Source organism: Brassica oleracea, chromosome C3 (assembly GCF_000695525.1).
Source record: "Brassica oleracea var. oleracea cultivar TO1000 chromosome C3, BOL, whole genome shotgun sequence".
In the NCBI taxonomy this organism is placed as follows: domain Eukaryota; kingdom Viridiplantae; phylum Streptophyta; class Magnoliopsida; order Brassicales; family Brassicaceae; genus Brassica; species Brassica oleracea.
Window position 1 is genome coordinate 50,053,007 of NC_027750.1, and position 19,563 is coordinate 50,072,569.

At 35.9% G+C, this 19,563-nt stretch overlaps 2 protein-coding genes, 1 long non-coding RNA gene and 1 pseudogene across 5 annotated transcripts; 1 reads left to right on the forward strand and 3 right to left on the reverse strand.

The window, feature by feature from the left end:
* Window positions 1–9,602: 9,602 nt before the first annotated feature.
* Window positions 9,603–10,027, reverse strand: LOC106334435. Its single transcript, XR_001268613.1, has 3 exons — window positions 9,970–10,027; window positions 9,798–9,850; window positions 9,603–9,665 (listed from the first exon to the last, which is right to left on the reverse strand). It is a non-coding gene; the product is annotated as an uncharacterized LOC106334435 (long non-coding RNA).
* A 1,491-nt stretch (window positions 10,028–11,518) lies between these two features.
* On the reverse strand, window positions 11,519–13,162 carry LOC106333314 (zinc finger protein ZAT9-like). Of its 3 annotated transcripts, none has more exons than XM_013771780.1 (3): window positions 13,083–13,162; window positions 12,839–12,944; window positions 11,519–12,713 (listed from the first exon to the last, which is right to left on the reverse strand). In XM_013771780.1, exon 3 carries the CDS (start codon window positions 12,707–12,709, stop codon window positions 11,750–11,752), a length of 960 nt encoding a protein of 319 aa, XP_013627234.1. In that variant the 5' UTR covers window positions 12,710–12,713; window positions 12,839–12,944; window positions 13,083–13,162; the 3' UTR covers window positions 11,519–11,749. The 3 variants fall into 3 exon arrangements, with proteins under 3 accessions (XP_013627234.1, XP_013627232.1, XP_013627233.1); XM_013771778.1 differs by having other exon boundaries at window positions 11,519–12,743; XM_013771779.1 differs by lacking the exon at window positions 13,083–13,162 and having other exon boundaries at window positions 11,519–12,743; window positions 12,839–12,992.
* A 1,405-nt stretch (window positions 13,163–14,567) lies between these two features.
* LOC106330822 lies at window positions 14,568–15,885 on the reverse strand (annotated as a pseudogene).
* Window positions 15,886–17,193: 1,308 nt separating this feature from the next.
* On the forward strand, window positions 17,194–18,123 carry LOC106330823 (mitotic apparatus protein p62-like). Its single transcript, XM_013769232.1, has 2 exons — window positions 17,194–17,775; window positions 17,962–18,123. Exons 1-2 carry the CDS (start codon window positions 17,194–17,196, stop codon window positions 18,121–18,123), a joined length of 744 nt encoding a protein of 247 aa, XP_013624686.1.
* The last annotated feature ends 1,440 nt before the right edge of the window (window positions 18,124–19,563 follow it).

Here is a 19,563-nt window from a genome sequence, read left to right on the forward strand (position 1 = left end):
GAATTGTATGTTGATTTTTTCTTACGTGTCAATGAGGAGACATATAACGACTCTAGTTGTTTTTATGGTGAGGTCAGACCTCTGGACAGAACGAATTTGCCCAACCACATCTGCGAGTTTAAATATCAGTTATGATATCGAAACATAATATAAACTCAGCTGCAATATGATAATATACCTGGAGTTCTAGGTTTGTGTATGCAATCACTTGGAGATTGTTGGTGAGATGAAACGAATGAGGAATGAATGATCAGTTATCTTGTACATGCTTGAGCACCAAGCAACATCGAAACGATCGACTTTCACAATGGAACCGACTTTCAAAGATGGCATGTAATGATTAGCACGTCCGGCGGGAATGAACCCATGAATCACGGAATCCGCAAATAATATTATTCAACAAAGAATCAGGAAATCAATTAAAAACAATTATGTTAAATAAATGTGATTGATCGAAGATTAACTTACATTTTCATCAAGGAAGAGAACCGTGATTCACATAAACTCACTGTCTTTCTTAAATAAGTCGTCCAGAGAGTAAGACATCGTAGAAGACTTCCTGGAAGTCGTCCGAGTAGTCTTTCAGTAAAAGACTACAACAATTGTCACAACCGACCTCCTACAGATCTCAAAATCTTGTTGAGCATGCATATCTGAATAAATAGAAAAACCATCTTTTAAACAAAAGACGAATGACTTACAGTCGGAGAAGATATGGTCAGAGAAGATGTGGTCCCAAGCGGTTACAGATCTGCAAATCGAAGGGAAAAGAAGAATCAAGACTACAATTTTTAGGGTTTTCCGGCGGCTAAACGCCTTAAGACATGAGAAATAACATACCGGCGGCGGAGTTTGGCAAACGAGATTTCAGATCTGAAAAAAAAGGAAGCGGATGGTCAGTTTAAACTACCAAAATACTCTACGACATGAAGGAGAAACAAAATTCGTCGTAATCGGAGAGATTACCGGCGAAGAGAACGGCGGAACAAGATCACGGTAGGGTTTTCGTCTTATCGCCTTCAAAATCGCCCTTGGAGAGAAACGGCGCTAGGGTTTCGTAAAGTTGTGAAAAAGTGAAAAAACAGTTTTTATATGTCCGGTAAATGATCTAGTTAGGTTAAAACGTACATTGGTAAAATTAAAGGTTCGGTACGATGTGGACGACTGAAATATAAGTCGCCTGGGGAAAATTATTCACCAGACGACTGAAATATAAGTCGTCCACACCCTAAACATAACCCCTAAACTTAATTATCTAATTAAACACTTCATAAAATCAAATCAAACTTGAAAAGTGTTTACTAAACACAGAAATAAACACATATATGTGAAATTTAATTTTTGAAAAAAACATTTCAGCTTTCCAAAATCTAACCCTAAGAATACACACAATACTACAACATATGTTTACCAAACCCCTAAACCAAAGAATATCATGATTCACTACTTCCACTCATCTATCTTGAAAACAAATCAATTTTATCATATCTTAATTTATATCACTTAAAACTGTTTATAATTACATGATTTTTATTTTTCACTCATCATAATATTTTTTACAAAATTTATAAATTATTTTTAAGATAAACTGGTACCAGACGACTTACAAGAAAGTCGTCCAGACGACTTCCAACATCTCAGACGACTCAGGCGACTTACTGGGGATATATTCGTAAAAATGGCTTCTGTTTTTTGTATGGTCACAAGGGGCTGAGCTGTAATTTCACAAGACTTTTAGATTAGTTTTGCGTTTGATTCAAGTTTGGGTATAGGTTTGAGGTTAGAATCAAGTTGTGGGTTAGTTTTGGCAAATCTCCCTATGTCTTATAAGTCATTTATCAAAAAAATTAAAACATTTATAAAATTATATATCATGGATTACAAAATTATCTTATCTTAATTTAGAATTATTTTATCTTAATTTTAAATTATTTATATGACTTTATATAATATTTATAAAAAATAAAGAATCTCCTATATATTCAACAAGAAGTCACTTAAATGAGTTTTGCTTATACGTAGATCATTTTGTGAAGTCTTAAGAAAATTGTTATAATTTGCTTAATCGATAATTTTTTAATTTTATTTATTTTAGTTTAGATTCAAAATAAAAGATAAATCTAGAAACAATTAATATAACTTGCCAAAAATCTACGTTATATTATAAAGAATGATTTATGTAACTCATTTTTGAAATTATATAATGAATAATAGCGTTTGATCAATTCTTTTTATATTTATAAACTGCATAATATAATGAACACAACTTTTTATAATTTAAATTATTTAAATTTGATCTAAAATAAAAAAGTAAGTTTAAAGCTAATTATTATCACTTGCTAAATAACCTAAATAATATTACAAATAATAGTGGTGGCTAATTTCAAAATTATAGAAAGTGTAATAATATTTGATCAATTGTTTTTATATTTATATACTACATAAAATAATGAATAGAAAACAATTTATAGAAATTGATATAATGATTTCATATTCCTATAAAAATACAATATCTATAATAGATATTAATCCCTTATATTTTCTATATATGCTTTATACATAATTAGGCTTTGATTTAAAAAAATGTTTTGCATTTAAGTCAAATAATATACTGAATGAGGTAATGTTATGATTGAAAATAATTCTAAGATGAATTTTTTGTTCATTGATTGTATGTTTTATATTATTATTTAGAAAGAAAAATAAATATTTGGGAAAAATATGTAAACATTAGGAAATTATTAGCAAAAATTTAATAAGAAGAACAAAATGATGAGAAGAAAAATAAGAAGAACCGAAGAAAACGGTAAATGATGATAACAAGTTTTCATTAAATTCATGTTTCTTGATTTTTAGTTACATCTCTTTTCTCAAAACTCCTAGATATATCTATTTTTCTTTTTCGTAGATAAATTAAGGCTCCTCATTCAATTGAGTGATACCCCAACAATGGAGCTGGGGTTCATTGGCACGATGATAACGGAGAATCATAATAGCGTCAGTGCTAAGCTCGAGTTCACTCCTGGGGATCAAGGCACGATGATGGATTTCTATTTCGAATTCGAGAAATTGAAGAACAATATCGAAGATACAAAAATGGTGGAGGCGGTTCTCACTTACATGGGCTTAAAAGCGTACTATAAATGATGATAACAAGTTTTCATTGTACTGTTCACCAAATACAAAGGTCTCGTGAAAATGTTGGAGGCGGACTTTGCGATGGGATTGTCACGAATTTCTACTCCGTCATAGTTACTACGAACTTCACTCCGAGGTGAAACAATCATTGCGGCGTGAAGTGGTGCATCGACCCGCACAAAAAAAGATCTGTGTAATACCCCCAGACATTGGTCAGCCATTCGGTCAACAATCAAATTATTATCAAGTATAAAATCTACTGTCGTAATTGTCTATATCCTAATTTCAGGGTTTTAATTAGCTATCTATTTATTATATGACAATAAGACCAATTCTAATGAATGGTCCTTTTATTATATGAGCATAAAGGCACATTGGGATTTTAATGCAACGCAGAAGATGCACATGAATCAACGTTAGTTCGTTTTTGTGTGTCCTTGGTTGATTTTCATAGACATAAATATTAATACGTGACCTTATTATATTCATTCCGATCGATTTATTTGACTTGCTATTGCTTTTTACCTGATTATATAGTACGTAAGAAAATGATCGGTTAAAAGTATTTTGCATGAAAGTGTAGTACGTGTACACACTTACACAACCAATACAATACAAAAAGAGGACTTTTTCTTGGGTTCACCCCCTAAGGTAAACTTTTAGCTTCACCAACCAATAGGAAGTTGTCATTTTAGATCTAGTATCTTTTAATTAAGGAAACAAAATAACTTGCCAAATTATATTATGCTTTTAAAATAAAAAATAAAAAACTAAATAAATAAAAATAACAATAGTTCTAAAAAAAGATTATTTTAAAAAATATTTATTTTTAAGATTTAGAGTTTAGTGTTTAAGATTTATAATTTAGAATTTATCCAAATGTTTAGTGTTTTTCCAAGGGTTTAGGGTTTACCTAAGGGTTTAGGGTTTACCCAAGGGTTTAGGGTTTACCCAAGGGTTTAGGGTTTACCCAAGGGTTTAGGGTTTACCCAAGGGTTTAGGGTTTACCCAAGGGTTTAGGGTTTACCCAAGGGTTTAGGGTTTACCCAAGGGTTTAGGGTTTACCCAAGGGTTTAGGGTTTACCCAAGGGTTTAGGGTTTACCCAAGGGTTTAGGGTTTACCCAAGGGTTTAGGGTTTACCCAAGGGTTTAGGGTTTACCCAAGGGTTTAGGGTTTACCCAAGGGTTTAGGGTTTACCCAAGGGTTTAGGGTTTACCCAAGGGTTTAGGGTTTACCCAAGGGTTTAGGGTTTACCCAAGGGTTTAGGGTTTACCCAAGGGTTTAGGGTTTACCCAAGGGTTTAGGGTTTACCCAAGGGTTTAAGGTTTTCCCAAGGGTTTAGGGTTTAGGATTAGAGTTTAGGGTTTAGTGTTTTGTTGACAACATTTTTTTTTTTGAATTCGTTTTTTATATATTATTTTTATTTATTTTTAAATTTTATTTTGAAAAAATAATATAATTTGCCAAGTTATTTGGTTTCCTTAATTAAAAGATACTAGATTTAAAATGACAATTTTCTATTGGTTGGTGAACCTAAAAGTTCACCCTAGGAGGTGAACCCAAGAATAACTCCAAAAAGAGCGTGTATTGAGGTGTTTCGTGGAATGCAAGCTATCTCTCGGGTGGAATGCAAGCTATCTCTCGGGTCTTTCTTGGCTTTCATGGGCTAAAGAAAATTCTACCAAAATTAATTAGGTTCATTTTCATCGACATAAATATCAGTACGTGACCTGGTCCGTTTCCGCGCTACGCGCGGATTAATTATTTATATTTATCTTTTTAAATTTTATAAAATAATTAATTGTTTCACATAAATAATAATTCTCTTTGACAAAAAATGGTATGTGATAGTTTCTCATCGCATTTTACTTTGTTCTGTTGATGGACTTCATTTGAATAAGCAGAAATTTTTGACATTAACATGATGTTGATCAGTTTAGTTTATTCATTCTTTTAGAGCTATTATTTTAGAAATGTATATTCAGAAAATATATTTTTAGTTTTGTCTCTCAAAATTTTAAAACATAAAATTAGTATTCTTAGTTTTATAAATATTTAGTTTTCGAATATCAAAACTCACGTAAAAAAAATTAAAAGTAATAATTATATTATTATGTTGATAATGATGGTTGTTAAAAATGTCGTTATTGATATATCTACCTTCATTTTAAACGATGATGTCAAAAATTATCGTTGAGTATATGTCAAAAACCATCATTGTTAATGGTTATATGAGAAACCGTCATTTTAACAGTGATATGTTTGAAATTTTTATTGTCAGTGATGATATGTCAGTTTTTTTAAAGCAATCTTGTAATTTTAAATATTTTTTTTGTTTAATTTAAAAATATATTTTGATTATTTGAATTTCCTAATTTTTGTGAATTTTCTAAATTTTTCATTTAACATTTTTATGTATTTTAATTTAATTTTATTTTTTTCTTATTTAATTTAATTTTTGGAATTTTTAATTATCTGATTTTTTTTTTATTTTCTGAATTTTTTTAGTTTTCAAATTTTTATTTAATTTTCTAAATTTTTATTTTATTTATTTTATAATGAAATAATTTTTTTTTTTTGAAAATCACTGACAGATCATCATTTTTATCTGTACAACATGTCAATTTTTTATTTGATGAACAAATAAGTTAGATTGAAAGTTTTAATGATATAAATGTCAATCTGAAAGTCAAAAGCGCTAGCCAAAAAATTTGAGGGTTTAAATTGTAAATAGGTAATACTTTCAGAGTTTTTTTTATGTTTTTTCTTTAGTTAAATGTTCAAATCTCTTATAATAAGTATACTATAAAATTTTAATAAACTGATTTATAATTAAATTGTTCAGGCTTTAGGTTATCGTTGCCTTTGGTTTCTCCAAGTTTGGTTGTTTACTAACCCCACATGTCTATCTCTTCCCTCTGCCACTGTCAAACTCATATTTTGCATAGGTTTTGCTTCTTATATGGTAAGATTCGATTTTAATCGAAAGCAGATTAAACGTTGTCACCTAGAAGGGTTCGTCTGAATTTCTTAATTGTTGTTCTCCATGAGCAGAAACTTTTGCGGATAAGAAAGCCATCAAATTAGATCCCACATTGGCAAGAGCTAACCTCCGAAAGGGGTATGATATTGTCATCGTCTCTCTGTATTTAATATGATGACACTTTGATGATATATTTATATTTGGGTTGAAGCGTGATATATCTTCGTACACTATTCTGTATTTGCAGCACTGCTTATATGAAGCTAGAAGAATATACTACTGCTAAAGAATCCCAAGAAAAATGTGCTTCTGTCGCACCAGATGATATCAGTTTAGTTTAAGAAGATGATGGATGAATGCAGTCTTCGCACTACAGGCATTACATCAAACCCATAGGTATCGCTTAAGAAAAAAAGATTTTTATGAAATATGCTCAATAATCTTTTCTGTTCAAAGGAAGAGAAAGATTTGGTTAAACATACGGCACCAACAGATTTCTTGATCTTTCTCTTCACCTCAGTATTTCCACCAAACATATTATAACACAAATTATTAAATGCATAAATTATGTAAAAAGTTCATTAAATAAAATGTTACTGACCAAAAAAAAATCCTGCGTTTTGAAAAAACAAAAACTCAAATAAATACTAAATTACTTCTTTCCACCCACACAATATAGGAAAATATAAAAATACCTTTTCCTATAGAAAAATTTTAGTTAGGCTTATGGCTAGTGTTTGTTACACAACTTACATGACAAACTTAAAGACGGAAGGTCATACGTAGCATATATTAGGTGGCAAAAGAATCAAGCTAAGTGTTCACACCATTTGATCAAGAGCTCTTCGAAAAAATATTCAAAGAAAAAATGCCATACTTTCTCATTTGCTATGTACTCCTCCAAAATCCCAAATCCAAAGGACACCCCTCCTATTATTGTCATATTTCATGAAAATAGACTTCATGTACAACATGGCAATCTCTTTTAGCGTCCACCAACTCGTTTTCATATTACTCTCTACTGCCAATGTATGACTCTCTTCCTGGTCTCTCTACTGCCAATATAGACTCGCATCTTGGTGGAAACAAAATGCTGCATATTAAGGCCATAAGTATATCGTGCGAGTAATCAGCACAACATAAGCTTAAAGTTAAATCTATTCCCAACAAAGAAAAATCTCAAATGGTAAGAAAAACTGCAACAAAGAATATATATGTAGGAATTAAGAAATTGATCAATATAAATTCTGAATATTTCAGATATATTTACCCTTAAATTAAAAGGTAAAGGGCTCAGTCTAGCAGTACTTGTGAACTTCGGTGAAACGCGCTCGTGACATTTGCCTTGTCCCCCTAAAGGTAATAGACCATTCCTAAAAAAAAAGTAATAGACCATTCCTTTCAGAAACAAAAAAAATCATCACTTGTTTATGTCCTATTTGAATGGCTAATTCTGTAAAGTTGGTAGAAAAACCTTTGGCAAGAGATTGACTCGATATAAAATGTTAGTTCGTGGGAACGACTAATATACAGATGCACAAATAAACTCTTTAGATACTAATGTTCATTGAACAATAGAGCTCCATGCAAACAGTTCAAGGTTTTTCAAGAATATATATACATACAGAGTTACCTTTTGTCTGGCTTTGAGGCCTTTCCACCTCTTCCGATCCATAGCACCTGAACTGACCACATGAAAAAAAGCTTTAATAACAAAAAAATATTCTGCCCGGAGGAAAAAGTGGAATGGGAAGAACCTCTTACTGATCTCAAATGCATTCTTTAATCAGCATTTTGTTTGACACCTTCAAATTCATCATTTTTCTTATAACTACAATGTAGAGGAGTTTCTTCTCTAAGCCTCTGAAAGCGCCATGTCGTTCTTGAACCTCAGCTAGTGTATCCAATATTTATTACATGCATGCACGAAGGCAGAAAAAAACTAACTTGAACCACACGTATTGTCGAAACCTGAATAGCCTGCCCTCTTCCTTACTACATGATTGCTTTCTGAAAAATATGCTCACTGTCTCCAGTTTCAATCAATCTATCCACCCTCTACACACAGGAAAGGATCATCATGGACCCTATACTAATACCAAATTAATAAATTTAAACTGAGAAAAGCAGAGTTTTAAGTCCTTTCTTCTTCATCTGCTAGTTGAGACTAACTATCATTGTCAAGAAGTAACAAAACACCCAAAAATATCTAAAAGTTTATATCATATATCATTACTGGGAACAGTTGAGTTGTTAGACATATAAACTATTCAAAACTTGTAAACACACAACTCTCTACAACTTCTATGTATTCTTGCTGAATGTTATGGCTCAGAGTCTGCAGTGAACAATTTTAAAATATTAGGATAACTTTGTCTGAGGGGTTTGCTTTCAAGAATTTGTATAAATACTTAAAACTTACTTGGAATCAAGAGATTAGAAAAACATCACTTGGTTGCCTAAACTCTCTCGGATGGCTTTCTTATCCAAGTAGAGAAGCTGATGGTATGGATACATGTTTGATCCCATACCGAGCTTAAGTCGAGTCTCACTGGAAATAGCAAGTTGATCACCTATAATAAAACCAATACAACATAAAGAAGGTTAAAGTCAAAGATTAGTATCCATAGATATTTACCAGTAATCACTGATGTTGACACCGAGGTCTGAAGCTCTTCTAATGGTGTATGCATTATCATGTCGTGGAGGATCAAACAAAGGCAACCCACCAACGAATTCCCATGGATCACCAGAGCTTTTTTTTTTTGTTTTCTCAGGTATAGTCTGTTGCGTACTTATCGATTGCTAAGTGATCTTTCTTCCTTAGATCAGCTCTTGTGTTGTAAAGATCAAGAATCTGAAAATCATCAAAAAAAAATGTTTTAAAGGTTAAATCATTGAAGAGAAACAATTCTAAAATTTGAAGAGAGGTAAAACAAAATTAGTTCTTAGGTACCTGCTCTGGAACCTCCCTTTGCTTACTCGGTGCCAGTCTCCATTACTCCAGAGTTTGTCCTCACATCACTTTTAACTCCCCAAGCAAGAGGAAAGCAATAATAAGAGAATAAGTCTCCAAGTCATAAACTATAGCATTTGTTGTAGCGTCCAGAATTTGGCAAATACCTTTCCAGTTTTTATATCAACAACAGTGGAAACCTGAAGGCGAGGTCGGGCGATTGCTTTTAAGTATTCACATTCCTGCCGATCATACAAATTAGGAGAACAAAAGCAAATTCGTTTAAAGGCAAGACAAATAAGGATAATAGCCATTTTAATAACCCTTATGATAAATTTTATTAGAACTGAGTCTAAGGTTTGGTTTCTCCTTCAAATCTTTATCTTTTCCGATCATGATAAAAAAAAAAGTTAAGGATACTTAGTAATATGCTACTCTGGAAATATGATAAAAGTAACAAATCATTTTATAATTAGTGAACACATCCCCACCAAGTTTAACACAATGAATTAAACACTAACCCCTGAGCTTAAAAAGTTATGAAGCACAATAATTCGAGGCGACCAACTAACTACTTCAGGCTTGACCTGCACCAAAGCAAGTAAACATTCATTAGCTTGAAGCAAACAGAACTTGACCTCCTCGATCTCTTTTAAACAGCAGAGGTGTAAAAATAAAAATTTTGAGGGAAAAAAGAAACTAAGGATGAATAGAATTACATAGCCAAGACGTAACAGTTCTGCATCTTTGTCATTTGCCCACCAGGAAACATCTGAAAAATAAAAAATAAACGACGTTTGTATTAATCATCATTTTGGCTAGATTCAGATTAGTCAGAATGGAACCTATTGTGTCAACACCTATACGTAATCAATCATCATTTTGGCTAACCTCGAAGATAACGGGCCTTCTGACCTCGAAGCCCCCTTATGGATGGGAATCCAGTTCCTGAATTAGAAACAATAACTGAGAAACCAAAGGAAACCACAACAGAACATCACCACCAAGCATAGACTACAACTGATTTAGTGTTCTAAATTACACAACATATTAGTGTTTCCACTGCATTATCTCCTCTCTCAATCCCTTACAGAAAGAGCTCACACAACCTTATTTTCTCAGTAATGATAAATCTCAGAAAGAACATAACAAAAATCTCTGCCAAGAATCAAATACGTTCAGACAACAAAAAACATCTATTTCCAAAGAGACATCTACACAGAAACATAAACGTACAAAAACATAGGGAAGAAAGAGGAGAATTACCGTACGAATCTTCCAAATCTATTAATAAAGGCCAATTGTAAGTTTAAAGATTATCATTGATCATCAGGAGTGGTTTTAGGTAACGCAAGAAATCATAGGTTGGAGAAGACGAAGTGAAAGAGTTGAAGGGGAGAGAACCGTGAAACTTGACAGGAGATAGTTTTGGGCTGGGAATGGACTCGATTCTATTTTTTACAGAGCCCACTCGAAATACCATTTTTAGTTCAGCTGAGCTGACCTGGCAAAAAAGAACTTCTCTATTGGTTGATTTTTTAATCTGATGTGGCAGTCTCACCATTGAGTATATCTTGCTTTTAGTATTGTGATTCTGATCGAATTAATTATTTCACTTTATATTGCTTTTTACCTGATTATAGTACTTAAGAAAATGATCAGTTTTTTTTGTCAAACATGAAAGTGTAGTACGTGTGTACACACAACCAATACAGGAAAACAAGAACGTGTATTGAGTTATCTCAAGCTATCTCTCGGGTCTTTATCAGCTTCCATGGGAAACAAGATTCCACCAAAAATATTTAGAAGCGCAACAAGAATGGTCCACTCAAATGAAAAGGTATCTGTGTCTCCAACTTCCAATAAGACCGAAACATTATAGAAAGCAAGAGACATACATGGCTCTAGTCTTGACTTGGTTTGGGGGTAGTGTGGAAATATAAGTATATAAAATTACCATAGTTTAAAAAAATATTAAATCGAATTTATCTCATATACATATAATCTATCCAACCATATTTGAACTATAATAAAAAGGTAATATTTTGATAAAAGAAAGAAAAAATGTAATGTTAATTATTCCGCATTAACTTATTTATTTAAAATAAAAATAAAAACTATTTATTTTCTATAAAAACTTGATGAATAGAAAATACATTAGTATTTATTATAATTGGTTATATATACAAACAAACACAAACAAATTCTATGATGAACAAACATCCCGTCTCAACGATGTGGATATAATAAAAAAAAACTAATGTAATTTATCATTTTAAGCTCTTTTTTATACTATTAACAAGATTATACTTATACAAACTAAAATAAATAGCTAAACAATAATAAATATAAAACACTACAAATTGAAAATAAACATTTGCACGGACTCGTGGATCAAGGTCTAGTAAGTATATTATTACTAAGGTACGAGTTGCAGAGGAAGGGTGAAAGCTAGGGAAACAAAAGATCTTTAAATGTTGAAGACAAGAAGAATCTTAGTAAGAGACATGAAGCTTCAGATCAACACTCGAAGTCCTAAAGCAAAGAAATGGCTAACTGATAAGGCTTTACATGAACAAACATTTGAATTACCTTTAAGAAAATCTAGAACAAACACCAGAATATAACAAAACCAAGGGATGAGCTGTGGTTTCAGGTTCTGGTTCATTCTTCAACTATCATGAGCAGGACGATTGAGATCGATTCGCATATCAGCAGCTTTGTGTTTGACCCTGTGTTCTTGGTTCACAAAAGAATGTGATCTCTTGTGACCTCCTAAAGCTTGTCCTGACTTGAACACTCTGAAGCAGAATGGGCACTCGTGACATTTGCCATTCTTGTTTGCACTAATTGCTTTCTTGCTATGAATCTTGCTGTTTGTGTCTACTGCACAAGAATCACTCTCATAACAAGGCAAGACAACCCTTTTGCTTTTGCGCAGCTCATACTTTGATCTTCCCTCCTTGACCGCAAGATCATCACCATTGTTACTAAGACACCCATCAACCGAGATAGCTGAGTCTGACCTCTTTGGACCATTCATGAAGTAATCAGAGTCTGAGCTATATGAATCATAGAGAATAGCCCCATTATCATCACCAACAGAGTTGTTCTCTGATGACTCAGCTACTAGAGAGTTCACCACCAAGGTAAGTCCTCTAGAATCCATAGACATCATCATGAGAGACAAAACAGAGTTCTTATGTTCTTGGTCAATCTCACAAGCAGAAGAAGACGAGCTCCCATTACTAAAAGACTCTGAACTGAACTGCTTCTTGGATCTTTTCCTGGTAGGACCTGAAGAAGTAGTCTCAGTATCAGATTGGCTATCCATCACCAACTTCTCTCCCTCACAGTGACAACAATCCATGTGATTCCAAAGAGCTTTCAAAGAATCAAAAGCTTTACCACATTCTCTGCAACAAAGTTGTTGTTGCTGTTTCATAGCCACCAACCTCTTCTTCTTCTTCTTCTTCTTCTTCTTCTTAGGATTCTTGGCATTATTGTAGCTACTTGAAAGAAGTGAGTAATGGTTGGTGTGAATCCTGATGTGACCTCCAAGTGATTTACCAGAAGGGAACTTCTTGTTACAGAACTTGCACATGTACTCCCTCTCTATCATCTTCTCCATTGATCTTAAGACAAATGATCCAACACCAAACAAGCTGAATATATCAAGAAAAAGAGTTTTCTTTGGTAAACGAAAGCATAAAGATTAGCGAGAAGAACCCATTCTTGTGAGCATGACTGATGAGTTTACCTCAGAAAAATGCTGCACAAAACGACAAAGCTTGATGCTTTCTTAGGGATCAGAGTTTGGGATGTGACAGTTGTTCTCTAGCTAAGTACAAGATCTGACCTTCAAGCTAATAAGAGGAAGCAAAGAGAAAAGTTTTAAAAAATACAATCTATCCTTTGAAGTTTAGAGATTTGTTTCCTTTCTTTTGATTTTGGGGCAAATAAGAAAAAAAAATACTTAAAAAAAAAAGAGAGAAGTGATTTACTTGAAAAGGTCAGCTGCATTTTTGGATCTATTCCTCCTCTCTCTCTCTCAACCAACACAACACACACTCTCTGCTTTCTCTCTCTCTATCTCTTAATTAGGTGTGTGTGTGTGTGTTTTTCAATTTATGCATGGATCTCTTAATTAGGTGTGTGTGTGTGTTTTTCAATTTATGCATGGAAGCAAAAGGGTATGAGAAAAGATACAACAGATTGTTCAAATATATTTGGCCATTCCTCAAATTTTCAAAAAAAAAAACAAATCTTGAAATTGCACAATCCGCTGAAAGTTTTCTATAGTACACTACTAAACTGGAATGAGTAGAAATTCAATTCTGGTAGCGGGTATAACAAACCATGGGGCCAAACAAGACAACAACAATTGGCTCCTTGTCTCTACCACATATTCTCCGATTCTTTTTTTCTCTTCTTTTTTTTTTTTTTTTGCTCAACAACAACTTCTCGTTAACCAACTGTGAATACAGGATTACAACCTCAAGAGACTTTAAACCCAACATACAACCGATGCGATCTAGTAACGCGTAGGAACACTGAGTCGGATCCTCCACTACCCAATCAATTCATAAGTGTATTTTTCACCACAATGAAACGAATTCCTCTCACGACTCGAGAGAAACCGTCTTTTTGACCCCTACTTAGACCAAACGAGACGACAATTCTAAACACTCGATAACAACACAGCTAACAACCAGATTACTAATAGACCCATGACATTGGACTCCTAAAGATTAGAGTGACAGGCCCGGCCCAACATCTCATCACCGCAAGGTGCAAATCTGGTGAGAACCTGCCGCCGTCGAAGTTCAGAATCCGCTCCTTAGCCATGAACCGGGAAAGAACCCGTACTGAAATTCGGGCTTTGACAAGCATACGGTGACCAGACCAGTACCTAAGGTGAATCCATGGCATGAAGTTTCACCGCCGGCGAGACGGGAGGCGTCACCATCCGGCGCTGGGATGTGAACCTCCACCGTGTACCCACTGCAGAGTTCGTCCTCCGGTAGACTCCTCCGGTGAAACAAACCCTCCGACGCGTTTTCCACTAGAACCGAGGACCAGAACCATCTTCACCGGCCGTCGCATCACACCTCCGTTTGGCTCACCGTCACACCGGACTGTAGATCCAAGGTGGAGGAGGTCTCCCACTGAGCCACACGCCGTCGCCGTAAGAGGAGCACCGGAGATCTAAAACAGAAAATCGACTCGTTAGCTCCTCTCAACCCTAAAAGCCGACCTGTCTCACTTCCACCTTCCTGCGACTCACTGCTCTCTCTCTAGTCTCTACTTTTTAATAGGAAATTATAAACATTTGGAGGACCCCATAACCCCAAAAGTCTCTTCCTAGCATTCTGCAAGTTGTTACAAAATGATGTTGCCGGCACACTTGTTTCTTTCCTTGTTTTCCCATGATCCATGAGTCATGACCAAATATCTTGCTGCTCAGTTTGGTTGAAACTTTCAGATCTTTACACTCCTTCGACTTTCTTCTGTTCATCTCCAAGACCAGTCTCTTCTTTCTTTGCACAGTTCTTCCAGACAGAGTTCACCGCATCATAAGGTCAAGCATGAGTCATCTTCCACGTTCAATCTCTCCTCATTGCACCCAGAAAACATATCCATATACCCAGCATTCATCTTGTGCTCATCACACAGTCCACTACCACCTTCTCTGGTATCATCTTCATCATTGTCACTAATACTGCCAACTTCATCCTGATGAAGTGGATGCACTTTCTCATTGAACTTTTCAGTCTCTTGATGAAGAGGAGAATCGACAGCAAAGTCTTCTTCTTCACCGTCTTCTTCGACATATTGAGCACCCAAAGGTCCTCCTCCAGAACCTCCATGCCATTCATCATCATCACTATCAATGTCCAATATCAAAGACCTATTCTGAACGGCCCTTCTTCTAGGAACAAAAACGTTAAAGTAGTAGCTAACAATCTCGTGCTTGGTTCGAGATAAAAACACAGCTTCCAAGTGCTTCCAAAAGTTCTGACCTAACGTCACTGGATAGGAATAAACAATCTCATGAAAGAGTAGTGCATCTTCATCGCACCACCTCTGTGCAACTTCTTCTCCCATATCACAGAAGCCCATGTCTCTGAATTTCTCAGATCCAAGCACCTTAACCATGTCTTCTCTAGATTCTTTAACATGCTGGCGCACACACCTTATAGAACCCATGTCCTGGCAGACATAGAACTCTCAACCTTTCCCTACAATGTTGTCATCCATATGTGCCGGCATGGGAATAACACATGTACCAGTGCCTAGAGGTTCTAGGTTCCCATTTAGACTACCTTCCCATTCATGAATCATGGCTTGATGATCTGGTCCAATGGGCACTTGCTTTCTAGCAGGTTGATCCAAGAGGAAAGAATAGAAAGTCTCAACAGGAGCAAACGTTCTTGGAGAGTGAGTTGCATCTTCTCTGTGGCAATCTTCCATAACCGGATCAATACAACCTTCCACGTCAAGACCCAGGTAAGCAAAACTGGACTCTTCATCAAAGGTTTCACCTCCTTGGGGTTTCAAAAGATCTCCCTCATCCACTATTGTCGACAAAACCCATTCAAAAGAAAATTTTCAATCACATAGAAGACTTTGGTCCTGTAACAAACAACAAAAAAAAAAAATTCACAAGCTATGGTTACCCGTGGCAAGAGTACTCTGCGAAGACTCTTCAAACTGCATAGACTTGTCGTTAAAGCCAAGCTGTCTAGAGTGTTTAAATGGGAGCTCATGAAACTTGTTGTCATCTAAAGGGCGTTTGAATCCCATTTCCAACCTACATAGTACACGAGAGAACAACTCGAATCCTTAGAAATAAACGGTAAGAATCTCCTCACAGTTGTGAAGCAAATGCATGCATGCAAGAGACCTTATAACAAAAACCGTATGTAAGATACCTAACTGTATAAGTTCCTATAAGGACAGACATCCTACTTAAATTGACATGCAACACAACAATGAACCAGTACAATAACAAAAACTTACAGAATTAGTAATGCTAAAAGCAAAACAGTACAGATAAGAACAAATGGTGTGTATTATTTACCTCTGTACAGGGAGATAAGCTCAGATAATGTTTTCAAGCCAACTTCACCAAACAAGAACGTTCACCAGAAGACTCAGAGGCTTAAGCTAGAAAAAGAAAACCCTAACCCTAGATTCCGGCCTACCCAAAAAAATTAACCAAATCAAGAGAGGAATAGATAAGAATTGACCAAATACATACAAATCAAGAGAAAGCCCTGTGATAGATCGGAAAAAAATAACCCCTAGATCTCAATCAGGGACGAAAAATGGAAATTAACATCAAATTTAGAAAAGGGATATTGATGAAAATTGATTAAATAGCAAAAGAAATTGATCGATCGACGTGTGAGGAGATCGACAACCCTAACCCTAGATCTTTCTTAACAGATGAAATATATAATGATTGGTATCAATCGAAAGAGGGAAACGTCAATTAGACGAATCTACAGATCAATTGGAAAAATATATAAATTGCAGTAAAACGAAATCAAAATATTGATTACGTAGAAAAAATTGGGGGAAGAACACGAAAGAAGATAAAAGGTGGATGCGGTTCGTGCTATTAATCGGCTTGACCCCTTAAAAATCCCTGAATGTCAGCTGAGTCATCACTTCTGGTGGCCCCAAATGTGATAATCCAATCTCTATTAGACACTCTGATAAACAGAAAAAATAATAATTTTTCTTTAATTCGAAAAATACGGAAATGACATAAAACCCTGGGAATAGTTGAAGTATTTACAAGTTGTACCAGGGTATAATCCATCCGCCCGACCCAACCCGTTTGTATGGGCAAATCAATTGAACCGAATCGTCTAACCGTATAACCATACTAACCAACCGAACCAGTCCCTCAAAACCAAACCAAAGCTGTCGGTTTTAGCAAACCCTCTCAATGTATTTCGAGATCCAATTTGTCGAAATTTTAAAACTCATTTCTCTCCTCTTCTTCTTTCTTTCCTCACGAGCGAAAAGAAGAACCCTAGCTTCCAAAATCGAGCTTGATTCGGTGAGAATCGAGATAGAATCCGGTGAAATCTTCCGATTGCGATGGTGGTCGAAACGCGACGGGGTAAGAGGAAGGAGAATCCAACGGAGGAAGAGGCTACGAGAGTGAAGTTTGCAAAGACGGGCTCCAGAGAAAATGTGGAGAAGACGACGACGGAGGAGAGTGAAACGAGGGCGGTGAAGGTTGTGGAATCGACGGCAAAGACGATGGATGAATCGACGGCAAAGATGACGGATGTCTCGATGGAGAAGACGAAGACGACGGAGAAGACGAGAAAGGACTTGTCTGAGAATATGGCGGAGATGACGGAGCCGTTTAATGTGGTTGCAGAAGCTGCTCCGACGACACTAAACAAAGGTCCTGGAGATGAAGAGAATGAGGAAACCGCTTCTGGAGATGAAGAGAATGAGGAAACCGCTTCTGGAGATGAAGTGAATGAGGGTTCTGAAGAAGAACAAGAAAAACCAGATGGAGAGAAGAAGAGTTCTAACGAGGACCATGAAGATTCTGAAGAAGAACCTCTAGATGGAGAGAACGAAGTGAATGCACGTTCGGAAGAAGAACAAGCAAATGGAGAAGGAGAAGAGGAAGCAAACGAAAATGAGAATCCACTTGAACCTCAGGTAACAAATTATCAATGAGTTTGAATTGAAGTCGTAACATATGATTAGGGAGAGGTAGTAAATCGAGTGGGTTAATGTTAGTAATACTAGAAGAACTATTGGAAAAACTGTCAGTTTTGGTATTACTTTGGTATGCGTTAGTATAACTTGAGTATAACTTGGATATAACTTGGATATAACTTGCAGGATTTGGATGGAAATGAGGCACTCGAGGCAATCAAACCAACCATAATGTTCTTCAAGCCATCTGAGTACAAAAAAAAAAAAAGGCTAGGGACGAGGTGCATGATAGCTAGTGCGATTAAGACGCTAAGCAATCTGAAACCGAAGCTGTCTAACGCGGAGTAGAACTGGTTCACGGAGCATCCTCAATTCAGACACATTTTCCACATGAAAAGCGAGAACAACCACAGGGTTCAGGGTATGTGGATGTTGTTGCTGCGTACTACCGGTTGCGAGAGGCGGAGAGAAGTGTGGTTCATTGTGAATGGCGTTGCCATCCGTTATGGGCTGAGGGAACACAGTTTGATATCTGGGCTATTCTGCCACAACTATCCTCTCGGCTACAAAAAGCTTGGTGGGACGAAGTTCGTTGATCGACATTTCAAGTAATAAGAACTTAGAAGGTTGGAGGATGTTAAGAAGAAGCTCGTGAAAATGGGACCCCACAACGACAGACTGAAGATGGCGGTTCTATTCTTCTTAGCTTCTGTTGTTTGCGCGCAAACGAAGGTTGGACACAAGGCTAATCATGTGTTGGAGGTGTTCCAGAGAGAAGTGGATGATCTTGACTTGTGTAAGTTTTTTCCATGGGGGAGATTCTCTTATGATTATATGCTGAAGGAGATCTCTCACACAATGAAGCATTTTGGAGGGGTGGTGAAGGAGAATACATTATGGCCGCTGTCGGGTTTCTATGTTCCACTAGAGGTATGCAAAATCCCATTAATGACTTGCTATTGTTATTTACTGATGGTATTTTATAAATGTTGTGTTTAACAGCTTCTTGCATTCGAGGCAATTCCTAAGCTAGGATTGGCGTTCAGAGAACCTGTTGAAGAAGCTGATGTCAACTGCCCGAGGATGTGCAAGTTCTCATTCAAACGAAATAGAATGACAGGGGTGTCACTTTCGGCGATAAACAAGGAATTGTCTAACACAACCGTAAGTTTACCTGTGAACTAAAGCAGAACTAGAGTAATATTGTAGTAGAACTAGAGTAATACTGTGGTAGGATTAAAGTAAAACTATGGTAGAACTAGGGTAGAACTAGTTAGGGACCTATGGTAGAACTAAGGTAAGACTAGATAGGGAACTCTGGTAGAACTAAGGTAGGACTAGATATGGAACTATGGTTGAACTAAGGTAGGACTAGGAACGGAACAATGGTCTCACTAAGGAAGGCGTGTGTTGCTAAGATTCAAAATTAATTGTGTTTGTAACAGGATATCGACAGCATCATCCCCACCAGACCTCCACAAGAAGAAAGGCTATTGGATGACATTTTGGAAGATGAAGACGATGTTGATGAATCTGATATAGCTGTGGAGTGGATGTATGCTATAAGGTCTTTTTTCAAGACATGCACGACGAGGATGTAGCTGCGCGCCAAAAACAGGCAGAAGCGAGTGAAGCTGCAGCAGGGGATGGAATAGAACAGGTGAGCAGTCGATTCAACTGCACTACAAGAAAACAGGGGGATTCTGATGGCCGAAATCGTCGAAAATTCGTCGGAATAGACCGATTCCGACGAATTTCTGACGAACCCGTCCGTCGGTATCGTTTCGT

Excerpts from the sequence above, each read along its gene's own strand:
- LOC106333314 (XM_013771780.1), bottom strand. The coding sequence starts at position 12,709 with ATGGAGAAGATGATAGAGAGGGAGTACATGTGCAAGTTCTGTAACAAG.
- LOC106330823 (XM_013769232.1), top strand. The coding sequence starts at position 17,194 with ATGGTGGTCGAAACGCGACGGGGTAAGAGGAAGGAGAATCCAACGGAG. Across the intron at positions 17,776-17,961 it reads AGAATCCACTTGAACCTCAG|GATTTGGATGGAAATGAGGC; the intron begins GTAACAAATTAT and ends TATAACTTGCAG.